At 34.6% G+C, this 23,955-nt stretch overlaps 1 protein-coding gene across 3 annotated transcripts in view; it reads left to right on the plus strand.

The window, feature by feature from the left end:
* LOC140444348 (vascular endothelial growth factor receptor 1-like) overlaps window positions 1-23,955 on the plus strand; it is a 154,658-nt gene that overhangs the window by 74,410 nt on the left and 56,293 nt on the right. For all 3 annotated transcript variants that reach the window (XM_072536098.1, XM_072536108.1, XM_072536103.1), the window contains exons 6-10: window positions 1,784-1,929; window positions 7,088-7,235; window positions 10,735-10,861; window positions 13,101-13,309; window positions 20,233-20,378. In XM_072536098.1, coding sequence (XP_072392199.1) covers window positions 1,784-1,929; window positions 7,088-7,235; window positions 10,735-10,861; window positions 13,101-13,309; window positions 20,233-20,378 — 776 coding nt within the window. The remainder of the gene's footprint in view (window positions 1-1,783; window positions 1,930-7,087; window positions 7,236-10,734; window positions 10,862-13,100; window positions 13,310-20,232; window positions 20,379-23,955) is intronic.

The following is a 23,955-nucleotide window of genomic DNA, read 5'->3' on the forward strand; positions in this document are numbered from 1 at the left end:
GCATAGCAGATTATTTTAAGTTGTTTTTCTCCCATTTGGTATCCTTTTTTAGTTCTTATATTTTTTATTATTTCATCCATAATCAAGTAGATTTTAAAGCGGCATATGACAGTGTCTTAAGACCAAGTCTTTACAACGTTATGAATGAGTTAGGAAATCGCCTTAGAAAAAGTTGAACGAGACGCTAATTTAGATAACACTGGAACAATATTTAATATTAAGCACTGAAAATAATACTACCGCAGATAAGCCTGGATAAGCAATCCACCGCCTTACTGGTCGGGGAGAGATTTTGTCAAGGCTATTCAGCTGCGAGGAAATCTACTGCCAACTAGAGGCATCCCTTCAAATCCACCACATGAACGGAGGTGCCGAAAGGGATGTGAACGTATCGAGAGCCTTAGTCACGTTTTGCAAAAGTGTCCTGCATCACATTGGCACCGAATAAAAAGACACGACCAGCTCGTTACGTACCTACGAAAGGTAGCTGAAAGAACGGGTGGATTTGCGAGGTTGAGCCGCGCATAAGATGCGCCGAGACTCTGAAGATACCTGACCTTGTCGTGCAACAGGGTGAGCGGATAATTGTCGTGGACGTTGCCGTCAGATGGGAGGGTCCTGAACCCCTAAGTACAGCGGCTGCTAATAAAACAGCGCTGTACACTGAGCCTCGCCTCGATTCCTTCAGACCATGCAGATCCGATATCCAGGGAAACAGATTTGCATGGCATCTTTAATCGTGGGAGCTCGCAAAATATGGTGTCAGTCGAATTCTCGTATCATGAGAATTTTAAACCTTTCAAGGTTCGACGTCCGCAATTTCATCACAAAGGCAATTCAGGGTAGTATCCATATTCACAGTCATTTTATGAGGTTCTAACATAAATGACTTTTTTGAGATCTAAATGAGAATTTTAGTTTCGAGTATTTCATATCGGCTTCTTCCTAGCGTGGGATCTAAGTTCGTCTAGTTAGGATGTTCGATTATGACCTCGTAGATGTTTGTGTTGTCTTTTCATGTCTGTGAATGTCCCATTTTACTTTTTATTATTATATTACTATTTTTCAAACTTTTTGATAACACTTTTTGTTATCCGGCTGATTTTTCTAAGCCCGCGATATGCGTTTGGCGTTGTTTACATTACAGGGGGATGGTTGGATCCGGTAGGATTAAATCTGGCCGAACATTGGGCCAAAAAGGGCCATACGCTGCTGGTCTGCTGCTTTCCGGATCGGAACGGGGAGGAACAGACCAGCAGGATTGGGCCGGTTTTCGGATGGCGGGGTTTTGGTTGCGTGATGATCGTAGCCACCCAGCCGGCATCACCCGGCCTGCATACCAAAAGGGGTTATGGCTCCACTCTGATAGCCCTTCCAGGTATATTTCTTTCAAAATATTAATTACCGCTTGCTCAACTTTAAGTTTGTGTAAACATTCCCATAGTTTTAACCTTGGTACGAGGTCTGACCTCTTAGTACCTTATAAAAATCAAGAATATTAACAAATTGTTGGTTAGCGATAAAGAATAAATATTTTGTGGCATTTAAAGTGAATTTTCCACCAGTATTATAAAATTCTTGGGACATACGACAGAAATCAAGAGAGTTAAAAGAGTCACTTTATACTTAAAATATTAATAAAGTATAGTAAAATTGATATAATACAATAAACTAAAAAAAAGTATTTAATATATTTTTACACTCTTGGTTTAATATTACGATAATTTCTTTCAAAATTAATCAGATCATACTAATTTTTTCTTTGGACGATAACCTTTTGTAGAAAAAACATCTTATATTCCCACACCGAACATAGTCGATGAGAACAAAGGACATACAACAATCGGCGATAATATCAGACTGAAGTGTAGCCCTCAGTATAAAAACATTAATGTGATGTTTAATTGGAAAACTCCCACACAATTTGATGTAAGTAAAAAGCTTGTTTGGTCTTTATTAACTTTACTCGATACTTGTCTTTGTAACAAGAGAACACTGGACTCACACACACACACACACACACACACACACACACACACACACACACACATATATATATATATATATATATATATATATATATATATATATATATATATATATATATATATATATATATATATATATATATATATATATATATTAGGGTGGAACGAAAAAGGCCAAAAAATAAAATAAAAGAAAAATGATTGTGGCTATCGTTTAAAAGTTGTGTCAGGTAATGAAAACAAACGGTGCGAAAGCATTTTGAAATAAAAAAAAATCTTAAGGTTCCATATTGGATTTAAAAAATGAAAAAAACAAAAAAAATATTTTTGTTGAAAAAATCGATTTGGCTGTGATCAACAGTCGTCTTTAGGATTGAAAAGCATCTTATGCCAAATTATTTTGAAATTAAACGATGTTTTCAGGTTCCAGAGGCGTCATTTGATAGGGTCAAGGGGGCATTTGCCCCCTCCCCCTGGCCCTGAAAATGACTGAAATTTATAAAAAATAGATCAATTTTGTATTATGTTTGCATATATAATGTATGGTATATATAATGCTTGCCCCACCCCCATATCAAAATTTCAAATGACGCTCCTGTCAGGTTCCATAATGCCATTGAAGCTTGATGGTATGAAGTACGTGTTCCAAACAACGCCAGTTGTAGATCAAGTAGGTAGAGAAGGGAAAAACGCAGACGCAGATGTTACATCAATCTTGCAACCATTCACGCAGGCATAGTGACACAACAACAAATAACAGTAATGTTGAGTTTCTTATCTCACACAGACGTGTCGTATATAAACATATTCTTCGAAATGTCAACGCGAAGTAGTTTGAACTGTGAAATACTAGGAACAATTATTGGTGTTTTCAATGATCGTGTTTTACCCACTAAGTGTGACATTCTAAAGTGCTTTCTCTTTATTCGTAATGAACTTAAGTTGACAAATAATAATAAAGATCCATCTATCGCCGACGCCTCGAATGCCGTTGCAAAGAAAGTAGAACAAATATGGATAAAAGCTTCTATTCCAACATTATCGCATAAGCGCATTCAAGATATGATCAAAAATATTTATATAGAGTATCAAAAGCTGAAGCGATACACAAAAACTCAGCAAGCATCTAATTCATACAAAGAAAAGATTTGCCAGTTTCGAAATGAGTGTGAAAAGTTATTTGATATCGCGGCTTGCAAGTGCAACATGAGTGGAACACTGTGTGAGTGTACTTGTGATAAAACCAAGAAAGTACCACAAAATGAGCGAATTTTTCTTCAAGATCAACGATCCTGTAGAAAAATGGCAATTGGACCAGTACATATTGCAGCATCTGCTGCAATAAGGAAGAAAATGGAAAGAACCACGAAGGCAAAGGCAAGTTCTCAAAAATATAATACTGAAAAAATTGTTCTTAAAGCATGTACCGTTGATTCCTCAAATCGTTCCATAAGTAGCAACTTGTCTGACTCAAATTCTTCTGATGCAGATGATCATGAAGAAGAATTCATTGCCCCTTTGTCAACAGTTACAGTCCAACCATCTACGCCACAAATGCGGATTTGCTTGCCAAGTTTAGCTTCGGCGTGCGACAGAACCGGGGTCTCCGATCGTTCTGCTGCAATTATAGCATCAGCGGTCTTAAAAGATATGGGAGTTATAACTGTGACTGATACATCGAAAGTAATTGATAGAATGAAAATAAGGCGACAGCGTGCATCTCATAGACGTTCACTCCAGAAGCAGAAGGAGGGACTGTCAATCAGAAGTATATTTTTTGATGGGCGTAAAGACAAGACTGTCTTGCAACAAAAAAAAGGCAAAAAGTTTTATAGAAAAGTAGTTACAGAAGAACATGTAACAATTATTGAAGAACCAGGCTCTCGATATCTAGGGCACGTGTCTCCTTTATCAGGATCGGCTGCAAACATCGCGGATAGCATACAGACATTCATCCTGAAAAATAATATTGATATATCGAAGTTAAGCGCAGTTGGATGCGTTGGTACGGTAGTGAACACTAGCCCTCAAGTAGGCGTTATAAGAAAACTGGAAGAATACTGCGGCACCTCACTTCAATGGCTAGTATGCTTATTTCATTGCAGCGAACTACCTCTACGTCATTTAATACAACAGTTAGATGGACGCACCAGTGGACCACTTGGTTTTTCAGGGCCAATAGGAAAACTTCTAGAACGCTGTGAAGAGAAAGCTGTCGTCAATTTCGTTGAAATAGAAAACAACCTACCAGTATTATTAGAAACAACAGACCTTAGTACCGATCAGAAGTACTTGTACCAAATCAGTCAAGCAGTTTCTGCAGGAAAATTTCCTAACGATTTGAGCCTTCAAAAACCTGGGAAAATATCACACGCAAGGTGGCTGACAGTTGCTAATCGGTTGCTTCGATTGTATGTTGGCACTGAATGTCCCAGCCCTCAATTAATTATGTTAGTAAGTTTCATCCAAAAAGTGTATGCACCAGTTTGGTTTTATATAAAACTGTATCCTAGCTGTTCTGATGGTTCGAAACATTTATGGCGAATGATCCATTATTCACGATTTCTACCAGTTGACCAAAGAAAAATTGTCGATGCAGTTATCCAAAGGAATGCTTATTTTGCCCATCCCGAAAATTTATTACTCGGAATGATAAAAGATGAACGAAAACATATACGGGAGCTAGGACTACGCAGAGTGCTGAAAGCTAGACAAAGTCAGAAAGAAAAAAAGATCCGGAGATTTAAAATACCAACATTAAATTTTAGTGCTAAAGATTATATTGACTTAATTTCTATTTCTGAATGCAGTGTTACGGCTCCGCCTTTGCTAAAACATATTTCCAATGAAAATGTAAGGGATATGATTGATTCCGGGAATCACAACAAAATAGAGGTCTTAAACTGCCCCTGTCATACCCAATCTGTCGAAAGAACTGTTAAGTTAGTAACTGAAGCATCAGCTGCTGTTTATGGACCAGAATCAAGGGATGGCTTTATTCGTTCAAGGTTGCAGTCTAGAAATATTATGCCGTTTTTTAACACAAAATCAGACTACCAATCATAAAATGTATATTGTATCATAAAACAATTATTTTGATTAAAAAAACTAATAAAAAAATAAATTTTTTAAATTTTTTTTTGTTATTTCCAAAAATTTAAATTCAATATGGAACCTGAAGATAGGGTCAAATCCAAAAAATATTTTTTACAGTTTTATTATACATCAAAACGCAACTTTTCCGCACTAGCCCCAAAAAAAATAATGACTTCGACTTTTTCGTTCCACCCTAATATATATATATATATATATATATATATATATATATATATATATATATATATATATATATATATATATATATATATATATATATATATATATTATACAGGGTGAGTTTTTAGTGCGACATCGGTCAATAATTCCATTATGGTATAGAACAGGGGTGGTCAACTTAATCGGACTCGAGATCTACTTTTTGTCTTCTTAATTCTTTGCGATCTACCGAATAGGAATTTTTTAACTATACTGACGAGCAATAAAACTTTAATACAAAATTTTAACGTTAAAAGTGACCATCTCAGAGTCGCTCACTATATCTTAGAAAATCAATCACTGGTTCTGAAATTTTGGACTATTTTATCAGCTTTCGAGATCTAAAAGAAATTTTTATGTGAGTAAAACTGATTCGGCTTTAAACGCTAAAATTCTGGATAGATTAGTTTTATTGCTGGCCAGTGTATAATACCTAAATAAAACAAAAGTAGTAATTCTTATTTATTTATTTTTCCAACTATATTAAATAAGAAAAAAAATTAATGTAAGATTTGCGTTTGAACAGTTTTTGCTAGGTTCTTAAAGTCTGGCCTGTAGTTGCAAATGGCCAACATTAAAGAATCCAACGTATGAGCATCAGTCACGCTGGAACGCTCTTTATTCTTGGCCAGAAATCTAGATGTGAACCTGACCTCTATTTTAAAAATACAGCACAACACAGTAATTATTTCATTTTAAAAAAAAAGTTGGTATATTTGGAATATCTCTGCAAATTGTTTGGATGTTTCAAAAGTGTCATGAATAGTATCATTGAATGGATAATTGATAAATTCGACCAACCTTTCCATTTTATTTAAATATCTAAAACGTATTTCAATGTCTAATACCACCAACCGAATTTCTGCTGTATAACTCTGTAAATTAAAAACATATGCAGGATGTTTTTCCATGTGATTTTTAATGTTTATAAATCTGAGAAACCTTTTCTTTTCAATATCAAATATTAAAGATACTGTTTGAAGTTTGAATGATGCAATAGAACTCATCATTTCTAATGTTTTGTTCTTGCCTTACAGTTCCAGATTCAATGTGCTCAGTTTGCCAATGAAATCTGTTAGAAATGGCAAATCAAATTACCAGTCTAAGTCACGTAATTGCTGATGATCATCACCCCTTTCTTCAAGAAACTTAATAATGTCATTTATTTGATTTGAATTCCGTGAACAAATCAATGCTTCGTGTTCTGATTTTTATAGATTTATCATTGTTAGCAACTCTTCTCTCGTTGAGAAATCATCAAAGACCATCCAAATAAAAATAAGTAACTGTACAATGTCCATTATAACCAACTTCTATCTACCGGGTCCTGCGTGCTACCCGTACAGAGTGGACGCGTCGTGAGTCACTCGCGATGATCGATGCAATATTGTTAGCATTACAATAATTATCGGGCAATTCTTAACTCCAATAATTAAATAGTAATATTTAGGACGGGAATAGCATATTATACCCACCGATCATTTTTTCCTTGCCCGCGATCGACTGACCTAGGAGCCGCGATCGACGGGTTGACCTCCCCTGTTCTATACCATAATAGAATTATTGATCGATGTCGCACTAAAAACTCACCCTGTATATATATAAACTACAGTAGCTGAAGCAGCGGAAACGGTTTTGACAGTTTCATGTTTTTTTTTGATACTTTCTAAATTTTGCATGTAATTGCAGGTTAGATTAAGAATATATTTTTTAATATAAATAGACACTGTTAAATATTTAAATTAATTTGTAATTTTTAACATTTATTTTTTATATTTTTTTAGGCAAAAAGGATGAAAAAAATTGATACCCCCAATGAATCTACATTGACTGTTCTTAACGCCACGAAAAACGATAGAGGAGTCTATACATGTATTGTATACGATCATCAAAATCACCGTAACTCTAGAAACATCACAATGACGGTTTTTGGTAAATATATTATTATAACTAATATATATATAAATATATATATATATATATATATATATATATATATATATATATATATATCCAGGGATTCTACAGTATTCACTGCCTTCCCTCGCTCAACCGTTTCCATCTCTCTCTGTTGTCACATTCTCCATTGTTTAGGCCTCTCTTACTCATGGCGTCGTCTACTTCGTTCCTCCAGGATTTTAGGGGTGGTCCTCTTTTGCTCTTTCCTATGGGACTCCATTTGGTTATTCTCTTTATCCATCTGCTGTAGCTAGTTTTTCTTACACGTACATACCACTTAAGTCTTTTTTGTTCTATATACGTTAGTATGTCTATTTCCATTGATGTTCTTTGCTTTATGTCGTCATTACTTCTCCTATCCATTCTTGTTACTCTGCAGCATCTTCGCAGACATTCCATCTCTGTTGCTACTATCTTACTGCTGTTTTTCTTTTTTATGATCCAATTCTCAGCCCCATATGTCATAATACTTCGCACTAATGTTTTTGTCTTCATATTTAGGTATCCCACCATACTGAGTTAAGTTGTCGGATTGCTGTTCTTGTTTGTCCTAATCTTTGTGTAATTTCTTCCTCTGTTGTTGCCTTTTTCGTGATTTTAAACCCCAAGTATTTGAATTTATCCTTTCCTTTGATTGTTACAGGGTAATCAATCTGTACATCTTCTATGTCTTCTTTACTTGCAGATAGGTACTCTGTTTTCGCAAGTTTAATATCTAGGCCAGCTAGACAGGTATTGTTATAATAGTGAAATTTGGAGGGGGCTCATAAACAGACGTAGGCTTCTCAACTAGTCATAACAGGTGACGTAATAGTGACAGATGACGTTACAGCGCCACTGTGACAGATAATTTTTAAATGGTACCTTATGCCAAATGACCTCGTTTGAAAGATATTGAAAATATCTATTCAGTCATAATAATTTTGTGAGTTTAAGCTCAATTTAATTTGCTAAAGGTCAAATTACTGATTTTGATGAATAAATTAAATAAATACTAAAATTGTAGCTTCTCATTTAATTAATAAATATTTAACAACCAGTTTTTATAGTAAGTGTTCAAAATGTGTTCCATCTACTTGCCCTAAGATTGGCCAGCCAGGATATACGTCTACGTCCAAGGCATCTCTCACCCTCAATCTTGCCTTGTAGAATCAACTGTAGAAGTCGGTATTTATCATTACGCATGATGTGGTCGAAGTGAGCCAATTATCTTTTCTTTACGGTGTTAATAATTTCTTTGTATTTTCTTAGCCTCTGGAGAATAGTTATGTCACTTGTGTGTTGTATATATGAGACCCTCAACATACGTCGGTAGTACCACATTTCAAATGCCTCTAACCGTTTTATTGCATCCTCTGTAAGGCTCCAGCTTTCTATTCCATAGAGGAGGACACTAAAGACGTAACATCTTAGAATTCTTATGCGTGTATTGATACTTATAGATCAGTTGCAGAGAATCTTGCTAAGGCTGTTGAAAGAGCTTCTGGTTTTTTCAGTACGAATTTTTATTTCGTAGCTGTGATCCCAAGTATCCTTAATTTTGCAACCCAAATAGCATATTTTTTCCACTCTTTCTAACGGTTTATCGCCTATTGTAATTTCTGATGGTGTTCTTTCTAATGATCATTATTTTTGTCTTCTTGCAATTTACTTTTAGACCGTATTTGTTACATCATGTTTCTACAGCGTTATTCATCATCCTTTGGAGCCCCAGTGCACTATCTGCCAGCAACACTGTATCATCTGCATATCTATATATATATATATATATATATATATATATATATATATATATATATATATATATATATATATATATATATATATATATATATATATATATATATATACCCGGTATTTTTAGGCGCCTCGCCCTTCCGGTAGGGATTTATGGGGGAGTATCACTGAGCCGCAAGCCCTTATCTCTTGCCGTACTGCTCCACCACAGGCCGATCAGACACCAGCATATTCTAGTCTAAGCCGCAGATTAATTTAGAATTTTAAACTGCTGCGTTAGCCTTTTTGTTTTTTGTACACCGAGCTAGGGATCGAACCACTGAACCACTCGCAGTGAAGCGAGTGAGAACCGGCCGCCCAGCCCGCTTGGCTATCTGACCGACAATATCTATATGTTAAATAATGCCGGTGACAATATGCAACCTTGTCTAGCTATTTTTTCGACTGTGAAGATCTCGGACAGTTCATTTCCTAATCGCACTGTTGCTTTTTGTTGGAGATATAAGTTTGAGTTTTATATCCTTGCCATCGAGTATGGCCATAGTTACTTCTTCGTTTGTTATTTCTGGGCATAGGGGATTGCTTATTTCAGTCTGGTTTTTTTCTGGTGTTCTATATCTCTTTAATTTTTTTGTGCATATGGAAATCGTCATGTTTGCGTTGTTCATTTCTTCGTCAGCCATGCTTCTTTTCCTCCTTTTATCGTCTTAAGTATAGTCTTATGAAACTTTTTGTATTCATTGTCAATTCTACCCTTTAATTTTCTTCGCTCTTTCATTATCTGTCAGCCAGTCTTGCTTTCTTTCTCTGTTTGATTTTAGATATTCATGCGAACTTGTGGTAATAGATGTATTTATTTCATTCCACTGTTCTTCTATGCCTTTAGTAGTGTCGTTAACTATTTTCGCAAAATTCTTATTAATCTCTGTTTTTACTTTTTTCTGGATGTCATTTTCTTTTAGTAGGCTTATATCTATATTGGGCTTTATTTTCTTATGAATTTTTTTGAGTCGTATGTTGATATTTGCAACCAATAGACTGATTTAAGAAGATATTAGTAATACAATTATATAAATAAAAACAAAATCTACCAAGCATATTTGAAAAAATTTCTATTAGTCGATCAATAGTCGATAATTTTATTACTTTAAACTTTTGTTATTCATGATTTTTTCATTTGTTCTTAATAGTTTCCTTATTACTTTTTAGAAGGCACTGCATTTCTTTTTCTTTTATTTTTTTTTGTTGTTGGCAAACACACATCTGTTCCTTGTTATTCGTCTGTTTTCTCGTTGATTTAGCTATTCTTTGTTACACCATGTTTTTTTTCTTCTAAATCTTTTTTTCCAAATACTTTGTCGTCCCTTTTGGTGATTATTGCTGCAGTGGGTTCTCAGAGCTTCTCTATTTAATTACATACCGTTTGAAAGTTCAAGATTTTTTCTATTCTATTTCTATTCTATTGTGAGCTTCCATTTGATGTATTGAGTTTTTCTGTAGATATTTAGAATTTGAAAACTTCTGAAAACACTCTGTGTTTTCATCTAATACTCTAAGAATATTATTTTTTTGACCACCATCTAGAATGATCTGACCAATTAAGTTTCGAGTGATTTGATTGTTTGAAATCCTGGTCAGTGTGTAAATGTCTTTATGTAAAAATATAGTTTGCTTTTACGAACAATAATTAAGCTTTTAGTATTATATTTGAGAATACCTACTAATATTTTTTCAGACAAGAATTTTCACGATATTATTATGAGAGAAAGATCAGATACTTACCGCCTGGAAGCAAAAGCAGGAAAAGATCAAGTCACGTGGGTTGTCGAGGTATGGGGTCATCCAGACACAAAATTTAATTGGTAAGTAGATTAAGAGATATATTATTAACGAATAAAATTTTGTTGTGAATTTATTAACAATGTCTCTCGATTTAATTTCTTGTTTTAACCAACAAGATGAGTTTTTTACGAATATTTTGCCTACCACATAGAGTATTACTATGGGGGGTTGCAAATTGGGGACAGAAGTTACTGGGGGTGGAAATAGGGCAAGTAAAATAAGCGAAACTTATGCGAACGGCGCTCAGGGTTTATTTGGAGAACTGAGTCGTGGATTAGTGAATGAAGCAATGGGATTGGATTGGGGCAACTACCAAAAAATGAAACAAAAGGGTTCTTACATGAATCTCCTGAACAAATTGTCAAACAAAACACAAGAAGATCCTATAGCTATTTGAAATAGGGACGCCGCTTCGAGGACCTTCCTGCTGGATGAAAAAATGGTTCTTCCTTCCTAAAGAACACAAGAGAAAGGTTAGGAGACTTTTCTAAAATAAATAGACAAAATTTTTAGGGAAATAAATTAAAAATTTATTATTGTCTCACCATAAATAGTTACAAATACAAATGGCACCAAAATACTATAGATATTAATAGTTACAAAGATTTATACCAAAATGACAAAGAAGAAAAACTTACTAAGTATGTCCTATCCGTTTACAAACTCTTAGAAGTTTGGGATACTACAATACTATAATACTTACAAACGTTGCTGGGCTATAATATGCGGTAGAAATAAATTAATACAAATAAAGAAATATCTTTTACATGAGACTAGCTGTCAGATGTCAATATTGAATTTTAAAACTGAGAATAAAATATATGACAGCTATGACCACACCATAAAATCTACAATTTTAATTATTACAATTTAAATTGTTATGAAAGCAATTATTAAAAAAATTTCTTTAAAAGTTCAAACAAAAAAGTTACCTGAGTTTCAATAAAATGCACTTGAGTTGTAAACTGGACGAAAATTTGTAGGGGTAGGAACTGGACTGGGAATCTCTGACACACGAACAAAAAAACTGCATCTATAGTCTGGAACGACGACCAGGGACACACAAAAGTGAGGTTGAAGTGGCACTAAACGCAAACTTTGGATTTGGCTTCTAAAAAAAAACTGGAACACGTGGGTATTTTCCAAATTTGTTGTAATCCGTGTTACAAATATCTCATATGTGAGACGGCATATAACAAAAGCCAGTGATTACTCTTATTTAAGCAGACACATTACTTTGAGTAAAAATCACTTTTCTTACAAATTTTGCCGGCTTCTTTAAACTACATACCGGCGTCTGCTTATGATGGCCATCATTTCCAACCCAAAACTTGAATTCATTCGACCTCCCATGTACCGGCCGGCTCCTATGCCACTACTTTTCCATTCTAATCCGTTCCCGCCAACCCAAAATTCTTTGTTAAACCGCTTCAAACTATATTACAAAACAACCTTGAATGACTTCCAGTTTTTAAAATTGTAGAACTAAGCGTACAAATAAATAAAACCATAATTTTGTCGTAGGTATGACTGGAATTTGGAATTATTTTCTTTACATCACAATACAAACAGAGAAACTGGAAAATGTTTATACTCGTACCAGGGGCGTACTAGAAAATTTTTATACTTGAATATTAGATAATTTTTAAGTTTTTAAATTTATACCTGATTGATTTAACCGTTACTTGATGGAAATTCATAATATCTAATAATAAAATACTGACAACTTTTGTTTTCAAAACTTCCATAAAATTAATTATATTTTATCATCACTACAGCTGTTTCAGCAGAGTACCTTTCTCAAGTGATCAATTTTTGGTATGTGTTTACACTTAATAGTATTTAACTGAATAAGTTAAAGAAGGGAGAACTGTTTGTCTTAAGTTGTTCGTTCAGAATTATGTCTGTATTTTTTAATTTTTTGATTTCCATAGATTCTAATAAAGATATTTTAAGGCTTTTATTTTGAATATGTGTTTGAAATTGGTCATTAAAATAGTGATTATGGTCTAGAAGATGAAGTGCAAAGAATTTTTTTTCTATTATTGAAAGCCCTTTTAGGCCCTGCTATCCGTTTGTTAAAAGTTTTACCGGTTTGACCGATGTAAGTTTTTGGGCAGTCCGACATTTTTTTAAGATTACATATTTCACATGTTTTTCGGTATACAATATACATGCTTTACAAAAAGCTCTATTTGAATCAGTTTTAACTCTATTTCTAATTAGAGTAACAAATTAACTATAATGTTTTATTTGAAGGACAAACAATAGAAACGAAACAATACCAGCAGAAAAGGGAAGGAAATATGAAGTTGAAACCACAGCACCAGAGTTTTATAGCCCCGACCAAAGAGATCTAATTTCCTTAAAAATTAAGAATTTAGCCATCGGAGATTTCGGAACGTATACGTTAATTGGACGTAATAAAGCCATGGAGAAGTCCCAAACATTTTTTCTAAATGTTACTGGTAAGTTGCAAAAACTAATTGAATTATTTTTAAAGCTTTTATTTTGTTGGATTTATCTCAGTTTGCATAAACATTGTGTGGATTTATAGCATTTTGCTCCATATTAATATATTTATTTCATTTTGCTTAACCGTTGGTTGGATTTATGTCATTTTGCTAAATAAGTAAATACCTTAACAGCTAAAATAAAACACCAGTATACGAAAATACTATTATTTATTTATAAAACAAAGCTTCTTAAATATGTATGCCAGTATCATCTTCTAGACAATTATATTTCTTTTCCATTTTATCATCATCATTAGCGGTGTCATCTTGTCGGTTTTATAGAATGTCCTTATACCATTAATTTAAGCTCTTCTTCTTTCCACCTATTTCCAAATTCTTGTACCACTAAATGTTTTAACGGTTTTTTTCTTTTAGTGGTCTTCCTAACGTTACGGTTTCTAGTGTAAACTATCTGTTCTAAAGTTTTTTCACCTGTCTTAAGCAAAGTTTTAGGAACTTCAGAGTTACTTTCGAACCTAAAGTGTTCGAAGCAAGGATTGATTATTGGTGTATATAGATTTCTTTATATTCTTCTTTTATCTTTAAAAAAGCACATTTTCTTAAGGCTTTTTCAATGCGCCCAAATACTCTGGCAGCTGGTAAGAAGCTGTGCCCTCTAAGAGTAAATGTAAGATGAATTTCACTTAAGTTTTTAGGCGATTTTTTTTGCAGCCAATAGCAGAGGGCATGCATAGTATGGGCGTTTTTATTTTGCCCTCCACATCCGTCAAAAATAAATAAACTTGTTCATTTTTAAGATTTAATGAATCCAGATGACAAAGTAAAGCAGATGATACTTTCATCGATCCTCGTCCAGCCATATCTTCTGCCCATGTGTCGAATGTGGGACTTTTAGCGTGCCTGTCGATACAGCATAGAACGTAAAAACTCACTTGTTACGCTTAAAAAGCATCGTTAATAGATGTTCGTGGAAGGGGCTGCACTTGCTGGATATCAAAGCACTTACTTTTTACTTTTTCGTGTCTGGATCCGACTACAGTTTTTCTGCCCAATATCGGGCTACGTCTACACCCTTTGTATTTGCGAGCCCCAAATCATCGAGGGTGCACTGTGATGGGCAAAGTCTGCATACTCTCAGGTGCTCCACGTTCTGTATTTCCCCACATTCACAAAGTGTGTCGCTGTCTGTCTTGATGCCCCATTTAATGAGGTTCTGTTTTACAGGGGCAACACCTGTGCGTATGCGATTCAGTGTCCGCCAGGTTCTCCAGTCCAGGTTCATTCCATTAGGTCGTTCTGGATGTAGGGGGAACAGTTCGGGTGGTTCGACGCTGACATTTCTCATAAACCTTTTCCTTGATTTAAGTCGGCTGATTCCTGGCGGTTCGTCAAACCCGTATAATTGGTGCCTTTCATCGAAAGTTTGCCTCTCCACATATTGTTAGGCGCGTCTACGGTCATCTGGTGATGAGAATTCAGCTTCCCGGTACAGTAGGGGAGGGGCGTAGGCTTCATACAACGGGTAATTATTCTGCATGTTTCATTTAACGCCGTGGTGACTTGTTGGGCGTGTCTAGATCTACCCCAGACGGGACAAGCATATTCCCCTGTTGAGAAACATAAGGCCTCAGCGGTTGTCTTCAAGACCTGGGGGTTTGCACCCCACTTACTCCCTACAAGTTTCCGGAGAAGGTTGTTTCTTGTAGAAACCTTTTGTCTTGTGCTCTGACAGTGGAATTTATACGTTAGTGACCGGTCTAGTACTACTCAAAGATATTTGGGCCTATCAGTATGTTTCAAGCGTTGTCCCTCCCAAGAATCATTCAGCTTTACATGCGCCAGTTGGTTGTTGAGATGGAATGCACATACTTGGGTTTTAGTAGGGTTTGGCTTTAATGAGTTTTGTTTGTAGTAAGTTGACATCATGTTTAAAGCCTCTTCCATTGTCGACTCTACTTGTGTGAGTGTCTTCCCCTTTACGGCTATACCAAGGTCATCAGCGTAGACAAAACTCTCAGTCTGAGGGTGCATTGGTTGGTCGTTCGTGTAGATGTTAAATAAGGACGGCGCCAGAACGCTTCCTTGAGGTAGGCCATTTTTTTGGGTTCTCCATCTGCTCTTCTTTCCATTTAGCAAAACGTAGAAACGTCTATTACACAACAGTGATCTAATGATATTTACCAGGTCGTAGTCAAGCACAGTGTTATAGATCTTAGTTAGCAGGGTTCTGTGGTTTATCGTATCATAGGCCGCTGTGAGGTCTATCAAGGCTACTCCCACTATCTCTTTCTGCTCAAATACCTCCTCTATGTATTCTGTTAGGTTCAGCACTTGACCTGTGCATGATTTACCTGGTCTGAAGCCTCCTTTTTGTATGATTAGTTTTGCATCTAATTTTTCCTGGATGCGGTTTAAAATGAGGCGTTCATACAATTTATACAAATGGCATAGCAGGGATATCGGACGGTAGCTACTCGGTAGTTCAGGGTCTTTCCCAGGTTTCACAAGGGCTACTACTTTTGATTTACGCCACGGTTTTGGAATCTGGTAGGTAGAGCGACAGATGTTAAATAGATCGAGCACCCATTGTCTCGCTTTTTGCCCGAGGTGTTTTATCTGCTCTGTTAGGATTTCGTCCACTCCAGGTGATTTTCCATTTTTCATACAGTCAATACCATTTTTGAGCTCTTCGATGGTAAATGGGTTTCGCAAGAGAGTTGTTTCCTGGTCTTGAGTTCTTATAATCTTTGGCGTTTTGCAACGATTGTTTGTTTTACCATTCAGAAGCAGTTGGTGGGCTATCTGATTTGGCGTTATTGCACATAGCTCTTTCATCTCTGTGGGATCACCATTAAGTTTTTTGATCATATTCCAAGCCTGTTTGGTGCAAATATATCAAAGCAAAAGGTGATTGAATCCGTTGGCTCTTCTCTTGCTAACTCATAAAAAGCCTTGCCTCTTTTATTACGAATTCGGCACAGTAACATCAAGTAGCTTGTTTTCTTGTCATCCTTTGTTATTTTAATTTTGTGCTTTAATCGAGTACACAGAGAACAGCCATCAGATATTGAATTTTGTTCTAAAAATATTGGCAAACATCGTCAAACTGAAGACATATTTAGTTTGGCAGATAAATAGATCCTCTTTGATTTTGATCTGTTATAGTGACTTATAATATAGTAAGTTCAAATTTCAGTAAAATCGATTTAACAGATTTCGCATAATAATTGGGCAATGTAAACTTAAAAAAAAATATTTTTTTCAAATCTTGCACAACAAAAACTAGATAATATAGAAGCTTGCCTATTTTGTTACTTATAAAAACATACTTAACCTTTCTTACGTACTTTATGGAATAGAAATCGGAATATATGGACGGTCTCAGGAATGTTTTAAAATTATAATTAATTTTTTTGTTTATAAACAAATAGAATGTCGTGGTAACTATTAAATTAAATTTAAACAGCAGCGTTGGAAAAGACTCGGCAAGGCGTTTTTAATAAAAGAAAAAAAATTAAATTACGAGCAGTGGTTCCCCGGCTTTCCCCTAAAACCACCCCAATTCGTAGGCGAAAAAAAAAAAACGGAAAAAATCGTTTTACCAAGAATCGGTGCACCGTCGCAAAAATTAAAAAAGACAATTCTGAACAAAAATGTTTATTAGCACTTTTAGTGTAAAATAAATGGTTCTCTCAAAAAAATCATTAGAAAGGACGCGGCTACGCTCGCGAAGTCAATTTTAAAGAACATTTTTGAGAGAACAGTTTATTTACACAAAAAGTGCTAATAAACATTTTTGTTTAGAATTTTCTCAGCTTTATGTTCCTCAGCCAAATTTAATCGATTTTTACAGATTCGCCCTGGTCTATATAAGCATGAAAAATACTCCTTTTTCTTTTTTTTATATATATAATTTAGCTCTCCAGGCCTAGAAGACCCATGGCTTGGGTTACTATTCTTTTCCATTCTTTTCTGTTTGTTGCTTAATTTTTCCAGTTTGGTATTTTAAGTTTTTCTATGTCTTTTTCAACATCATTCTTCCACCTGGTTTTCGGTCTGCCTTTCTTCCTTTTCCCTCCTATTCCTCCCATTAGCATTCTTTTTGGCAGTCTCGTGTTTTCCATCCTTTGGATGTGTCCCAACCATCTCAGTCTTTGTGACTTTATGATCCCTACGATATTCGATTCTCCATACATCTCCTCTAATTCCATATTTGGTCTTTTTTTCCATATACCATTTCATAATTTACCTCCAAATATTTTCCTGAGGACTTTTCTTTCCCAGACTTGCAGCAAGACTTGCTCGGATTTGTTCATTGTCCATGTTTCACTGGCATATAATACAATAGGTCTTATTACTCTCTTATATAATATTCTTATCTTAGCCCTTCTAGATATGTTTTTGCTTCTTAATACATTATTTAGTGCAAAAATACAACGGTTACCGGCCATAATTCTCGCTTAGATTTCTTCCTTCATATTTGGTCTTCTCGTGAATGTCGCTCCTAAATACTGGAATATTTCTACTTCTTCGAATTTATATGTTTTTTCATCTGTTATTACTGTCAGATATTGTTCTTGTAGGTAATCTCTTTCTGTCCATTCCATATATTTGGTCTTTTCTTCATTTATGTACATCCCTTTCTTTCTCGCTTTGATTTCTAATCTTTTTATTATCTCTTTTAATTCTTACTTACTTCTGGCTATCAGTACAATGTCGTCAGCGAATGCTAAGCATTGGTGTTTTCTTTGATATATAAGTCCTGACCTGTTGATTCCAGCTTCTCTGATGGTAACTTCGAGGACGATACTGAACAACAGCGATGACAGTGGGTCTCCTTGTCGCACCCCCTCACTGACCTCAAACTTATCTGTTTCTTCGCCATTTATTTTAACCCTATTCTCTGTTTTTCGGAGTGTCACTTTTACCATTCTTATCAGTTTTTCACTAATTCGCATTTCACGTAGTGCTTTGTATATTTCTTTGCGTTTTATCCTATCGAACGCTTGTTTAAAGTCGATGAATAGGGCTATTGTAGGTTTCCCATATTCGTAGCTTTCTGCTTGTATTTCGCGCAGTAGGAAAATTTGATCCACTGTGCTGCGCCCTCTTCTGAATCCACATTGATATTCCCCTATGTCATTATCTATATTTTGAGATAGCTTATCTTTTATATATACTGCAAGTATTTTATATGCAACATTTAGTAGGGCTATTCCCCTGTAATTGTGGCATAAACTTTTGTCGCCTTTTTTGTGAAAAGGGCACAGTGTCGCTTCGGTCCATTCCTTCGGTAATTTTTCTTGTTCCCATATGTCTTTTAGCAACTTTTCCAAATGCTTAATTAGTACTGGTCCTCCATTTTTAAACATTTCAGCTGTTACTTCATCTCTTCCTGGGCTCTTATTATTCTTTAGTTTCTCTATTATTTCTTTTATTTCTTTTTCGTTAGGCGGTCTTTCCTCTATTCGTTCTTGATTGACATTTTCCTTCACTTCTTCTTCCTCTTCATATTCTGTTGTGGGAATTTCATTTAAAAGTTCTTCAAAGTATTCTTTCCATCTGCTCAATATTTCTTCGTCACTTACTAAATTTCTTCTACTTTTGTTTTTGTAGTATACAGGTTTTCCTTGGTACCCCTTTTTCTCATTTTTCACCCTTTGATATAAGTTTCTAATTTCTCTATTTTTATAGCTCTGTTCTATACATTTTAATTTATCTTCATTATATTTTCTTTTCTTAGATCTTATTATTCTTTTGGCTCTTTTCCTTTGTTCATTGTATTTTCTCTCTATCTTTGTTGTTTTTTCTTGCATCATTTTCATTCTTAATTTATTTCGTTCATCTAGTTCCATTCCGCTGTAGCTGTAGCAGCAACGAATTGTTTCGGTCAGCAGTTTCGAAAATACGTATAGCCCTGATGATCGCCAACCTTCGGAACGAAGATGGCACTTGAAGAAGAAGAAGAAGTTCCATTTTACATTCATCGTCGAACCATTCTTTGTATTCGTGTTTTATATTTCTATTACTGACCTGAGCTGCTTTGGTCATACATACTTTTATTTGCATCCATGTTTGTTCAATATCCCCACTTTCTGCAATATTATCTAATCCTCTACTGACTATTCTTTCATATTTATTTTGTTCCTCTTCTGTCAGTAGTCTCACAGGTTTAGTTGCTTTATACTTTTTCTTCCGCTGGTTTCTAAGCACTGGAATAAGTTGTTTCATTTGTATTCCAACTATAAAGTGATCTGAATCTGCATCTGGACCTCTGTATGTTCTTATGTTCTTTATACATTTTTGCATATCTTTTTCGACAAGCACATGATCAATTTGGTTTATGGTTTTCCCATCCGGTGATCTCCACGTTCCTTGGTGTATTCTTTTGTGTTGGAAGTACGTGCTCATAATGATCATATTTCTTTCTTTCGCGAAATCAATTAGGAAGTGACCATTTTCGTTCGTTGTTTCATGCAAGCTGTATTTTCCTATGGTGGGTACATATATTTCTTTTTTTCCTATTTTTGCATTACTATCATCTAGCACTATTTTTACATCGTATTTGGAGATATTTTCGAATACTGTATCTATTTGATTATAAAAGTCTTCCTTTATTTCTATACTTTTGTCTTCAGTCGGTGCATGTATATTTATAAACGTTATTTTTTGGTATTTTCCTCTTATTCTTAATACACATATTCTCTCTGAAATTGGTTTGAAGTCAACGTCAAGTCAAGTCTTTTTTTTACTAATAAAATAATTTAAAATGGATTAAAAACTGAATAGTATCTCTTTGTTAAGTTTATTAACTATAAACACTGAATGTTGTCATTTTACCATTTTACCTTCTTTAGAATATTCTTGACAACTGTATGAATATCTGTTAATATTAAATTTTGTTTTTATTTTAGCCGGACCGGTCGTAATTGTGAAAACTGATCCGTTTCATTTAGTAGGGGTGCCAGGAAAGGTAACTTGCACAGCTGCAGCCCACCCCCCACCTGATTTCAAATGGGAGTACAAGCCCTGTTTACAGGATACGTGTCAATACGTACCAGTAAGTATCATAAATATAAAAAAAAAGAGGTTAATCTGTGTATGTGGGTATATTTTATTTTATAAAAAACCCTTAAAAGGGCTACATCAAAAACACGAACGTTTTCGGAGCAACAGTTCCATCATCAGGTTAAAAATACGTTACCATGCCTGAGCCACCAAAATATTTGGGTAAAAACCCTTTAAAATGTAATGTGTTACCAAAGATTGTACATGATGTTGATAATATTATATGATGTTTAATATTATTAACATCATGTACAATCTTTGGTAACACATTACATTTTAAAGGGTTTTTACCCAAATATTTTGGTGGCTCAGGCATGGTAACCTGTATTTTAACCTGATGATGGAACAGTTGTTCCGAAAACGTTCGTGTTTTTAATGTTGCCCTTTTAAGGGTTTTTTATAAAATAAAATATACCCACATACAAAGATTAACCTCTTTTTGTTATACGTGGTATACAGCCAGCTGCAGGAATTATTTTCCTTGTGGATTTTATCATAAATATATTTCGCGAATTTGTGACTGCTTTGGATTATTGCTAGACACTCGACAGCTAATGGTCCACTTTTTACTTCTCTTTTTGATACTGGTTTAATTTGCTCACCTGGATGTTGGATTATTGTTAGACTTTTGTAAATAGCTTCATTTTCCTCGATACTGACAAAGGGTAGAGGTTGAAAAACTTCTTTAATATATTTTCCAAATGTCTCTGCTTTTTCTTGATCTGTTCTCGCCCATGAGCCATCTGGGTTATTTAATGCTGGGATGTGTTTACTTGCTTTTTTTAATTTCGTGGTGGTCTTTCAAAGTAAATAATCGGTATCTGCTGTTAGTGTTAAATTTAGCAGATCATTTTCAAGTTACAGTCTGTCCCAAACCCTTCTTTCAGTGCGTCACTAATTTTGACGTCATATAGGATTTTAAGAATGTCGAGAATTATTGCATGACATTTTAGTTAAATCTGACAGTTGCAGGATTGTAATCGGCTAAATGTGAAAAGATTATTTTTTTAAAATGTGAAGTAAAAACTTTAAGAATTCAATTTTTTTTACTTTACATATTAGAGGTCCCGTCCTGTATAAAAAATTTTATTGCGCATTATATTGGAACGGCATTTTGTCATAATTGCTATTCTATACATTCCAAAGAAAGTGCTTAATTAGCTAAGATTTATTTATGGATTTATTATTATTTATTATAAACACTATGGAATTGGAATGTTTGTTTATTTAAAATAACGCTTCCTCCTATAGAATCTTTTAAGAGTTGACTGCGAGATAAAAAAATTTACTGGCAATTGCAAGGCATCAAAGCAAACATTCCTGTGATAAAATAGCATCGATTGAAATCAGTCATATTCGGATAAGTAATTTTCGGAAAGTTTCTGTGACAGCCATTAGTTTAATTTTGTGAAGATTTATCATAAAATCGTGAAAATAGTTTAAATAGTGAGTTATTCTACTAGATTGGGTGTGCAAATGAAAGAGTATTATGAAGTTTAGGTAAAAAAACAATGGACAGTTTAAATAGTAAAGCAGTTGGTTTTGAGTTAATCTACCAGTTTCGATATGCAGATGAAATAGTGTTAATGGAGTTTAGTTAAAAAACAAGATACCGAATGTAAGTTTACCTTTTTTTTTTATGAATAACAAAAATGAATATTATATTTCAAACAATCCACAATCCGATTCAGAACCTGATTCATTAAAATCAATGATTACAGGGGATATGTGGCTGGCATAAATTATATCTTATATTTTAATAAAATGTGGTTCTAAAAAGAACCGTTTTAATACATATGAATATCTTCTAATTGAAAATAATTTAATAATTTTAATATTAGGCTTTGTTCTTTCTCAGTATATCTCGGCATATTTAAAATATTTTTATGACAATAAATACAAAATTAAATTTTCACTGTAAAATGTCTGAAAATACTAACCTGGAATGACAATTATCATTTTATCAGTTGACATTGTCATAGTACTGTCACTATTTAGACCATCTGCGTCAAATTATATTTATGCGCATCATTGATTGGATATCTATTTAGCGCATTCTAAACTCCAACCAATTATATATCCGTAAGTAGAATTCGCTTTAATATGCAAATACCCGTGAACGATACATAATTTTCTAAGTTCTATGTATAATAATCACAGACTTAAGTTTTTTTCTGTCACTTCTAGCTTAATGCGTTAGAGAGAATTCGATCAACTATGACGCACTGAAAGAAGGGTTTGGGATGAACTGTAGGAGGTTTTGTGCTATACTATTGTTTTTTTTTAGCTGCCTTGCGGCTCTATTGTAGTTTATTCTATCTTGCTACTGTCATGTGTTTTGCCATACCTTCCTTAGTCGCCTCTTCTCAGTCTCTAAGTCTTAATAATTTTTATATATGTAGTGGATATATTTTGAAAGAAAACAGCAAACCTATTTCCAGCCTCATAAAAAGATTTTATCTGGCTTATTTTGACGTTTACTTTATCATCATTAATCAGCCAATCGCGTCCACTGCTAGACATAGGCCTCCCTCAGTTCTTTCCAGTGTTCTCTACACTGGGCCGCTTGTAGCCAGTTTCCCGCTACACGTTTTATATCATCGGTCCATCTAGTCGGCGGTCGTCCTCGGCTTCTTTTATAGTTTCTGGGCCTCCATTCCATAATACGTCTTTTCCACCGTCCATCTTGTGTTCTGGCTAAGTGCCCTGCCTAGTTCCACTTAAGCGTCGTGGTTCTTTCGATGACGTCTTGACGTCTACTTATGACACCAGAAATGTATAAAATGTTGAAAATTACTTTTAAATTTAGTTCTAAGTTTTCCGGCACCAAAATAACTGTTGGACTAATAGAGATATGGTCTAATAGCACACGTACGTCCAGTGGACGTCCATAGTACGTTCCTCACATACTTTAATGGTAAATTAATATTTAAATGGGAATAAGCCACAATTAAAGGTTAAAATACATTTATTGATGTTTCAATTTCCACTTCGGAAATCGTTCTTGAAGTGGAAATTGAAACGTCAATAAATGTATTTTAACCTTTAATTGTGGCTTATTCCCATTTAAATATTAATTAATTTAAAATGCCACAAGAAAATAGCTTCAGAACAATATACTTTAATGGTGTCCCACTATCGTCCGCTTTGGTCCCAAGGACGTCCTTTTAACGTCCTATATGGGACCGGATGTCGCTGTGCCAAACGTACTATGGACGTATATTTAAAATCCCGAGCGGACGTTCGTTGGACGTACAGGGACGTTAATTGGACCTTAATCGAACGTCCATAATACGTCGGGTGGATTTACTTGACGGACTTTTGTGATGTCTCTCGGACGTTTATTTTAGCGCTGAGGATGTAAATTAGACGTCAACACCATTGTATAAAGTACTAAAAGTGGCGTCATCCTGTGCACATTAACAATGTAGTTTGGAAAATAAAAAGTGAATGTTTAAAGAAACTTACATTTTTATTATTACATTTTTTTATTATTAACAAACGGGACAAATGCACTCTCAAAATTATACAAAAATGCAACATTACAGAAATATACATCAAATTACAGA

Source organism: Diabrotica undecimpunctata, chromosome 1 (assembly GCF_040954645.1).
Source record: "Diabrotica undecimpunctata isolate CICGRU chromosome 1, icDiaUnde3, whole genome shotgun sequence".
Lineage (NCBI taxonomy): Eukaryota > Metazoa > Arthropoda > Insecta > Coleoptera > Chrysomelidae > Diabrotica > Diabrotica undecimpunctata.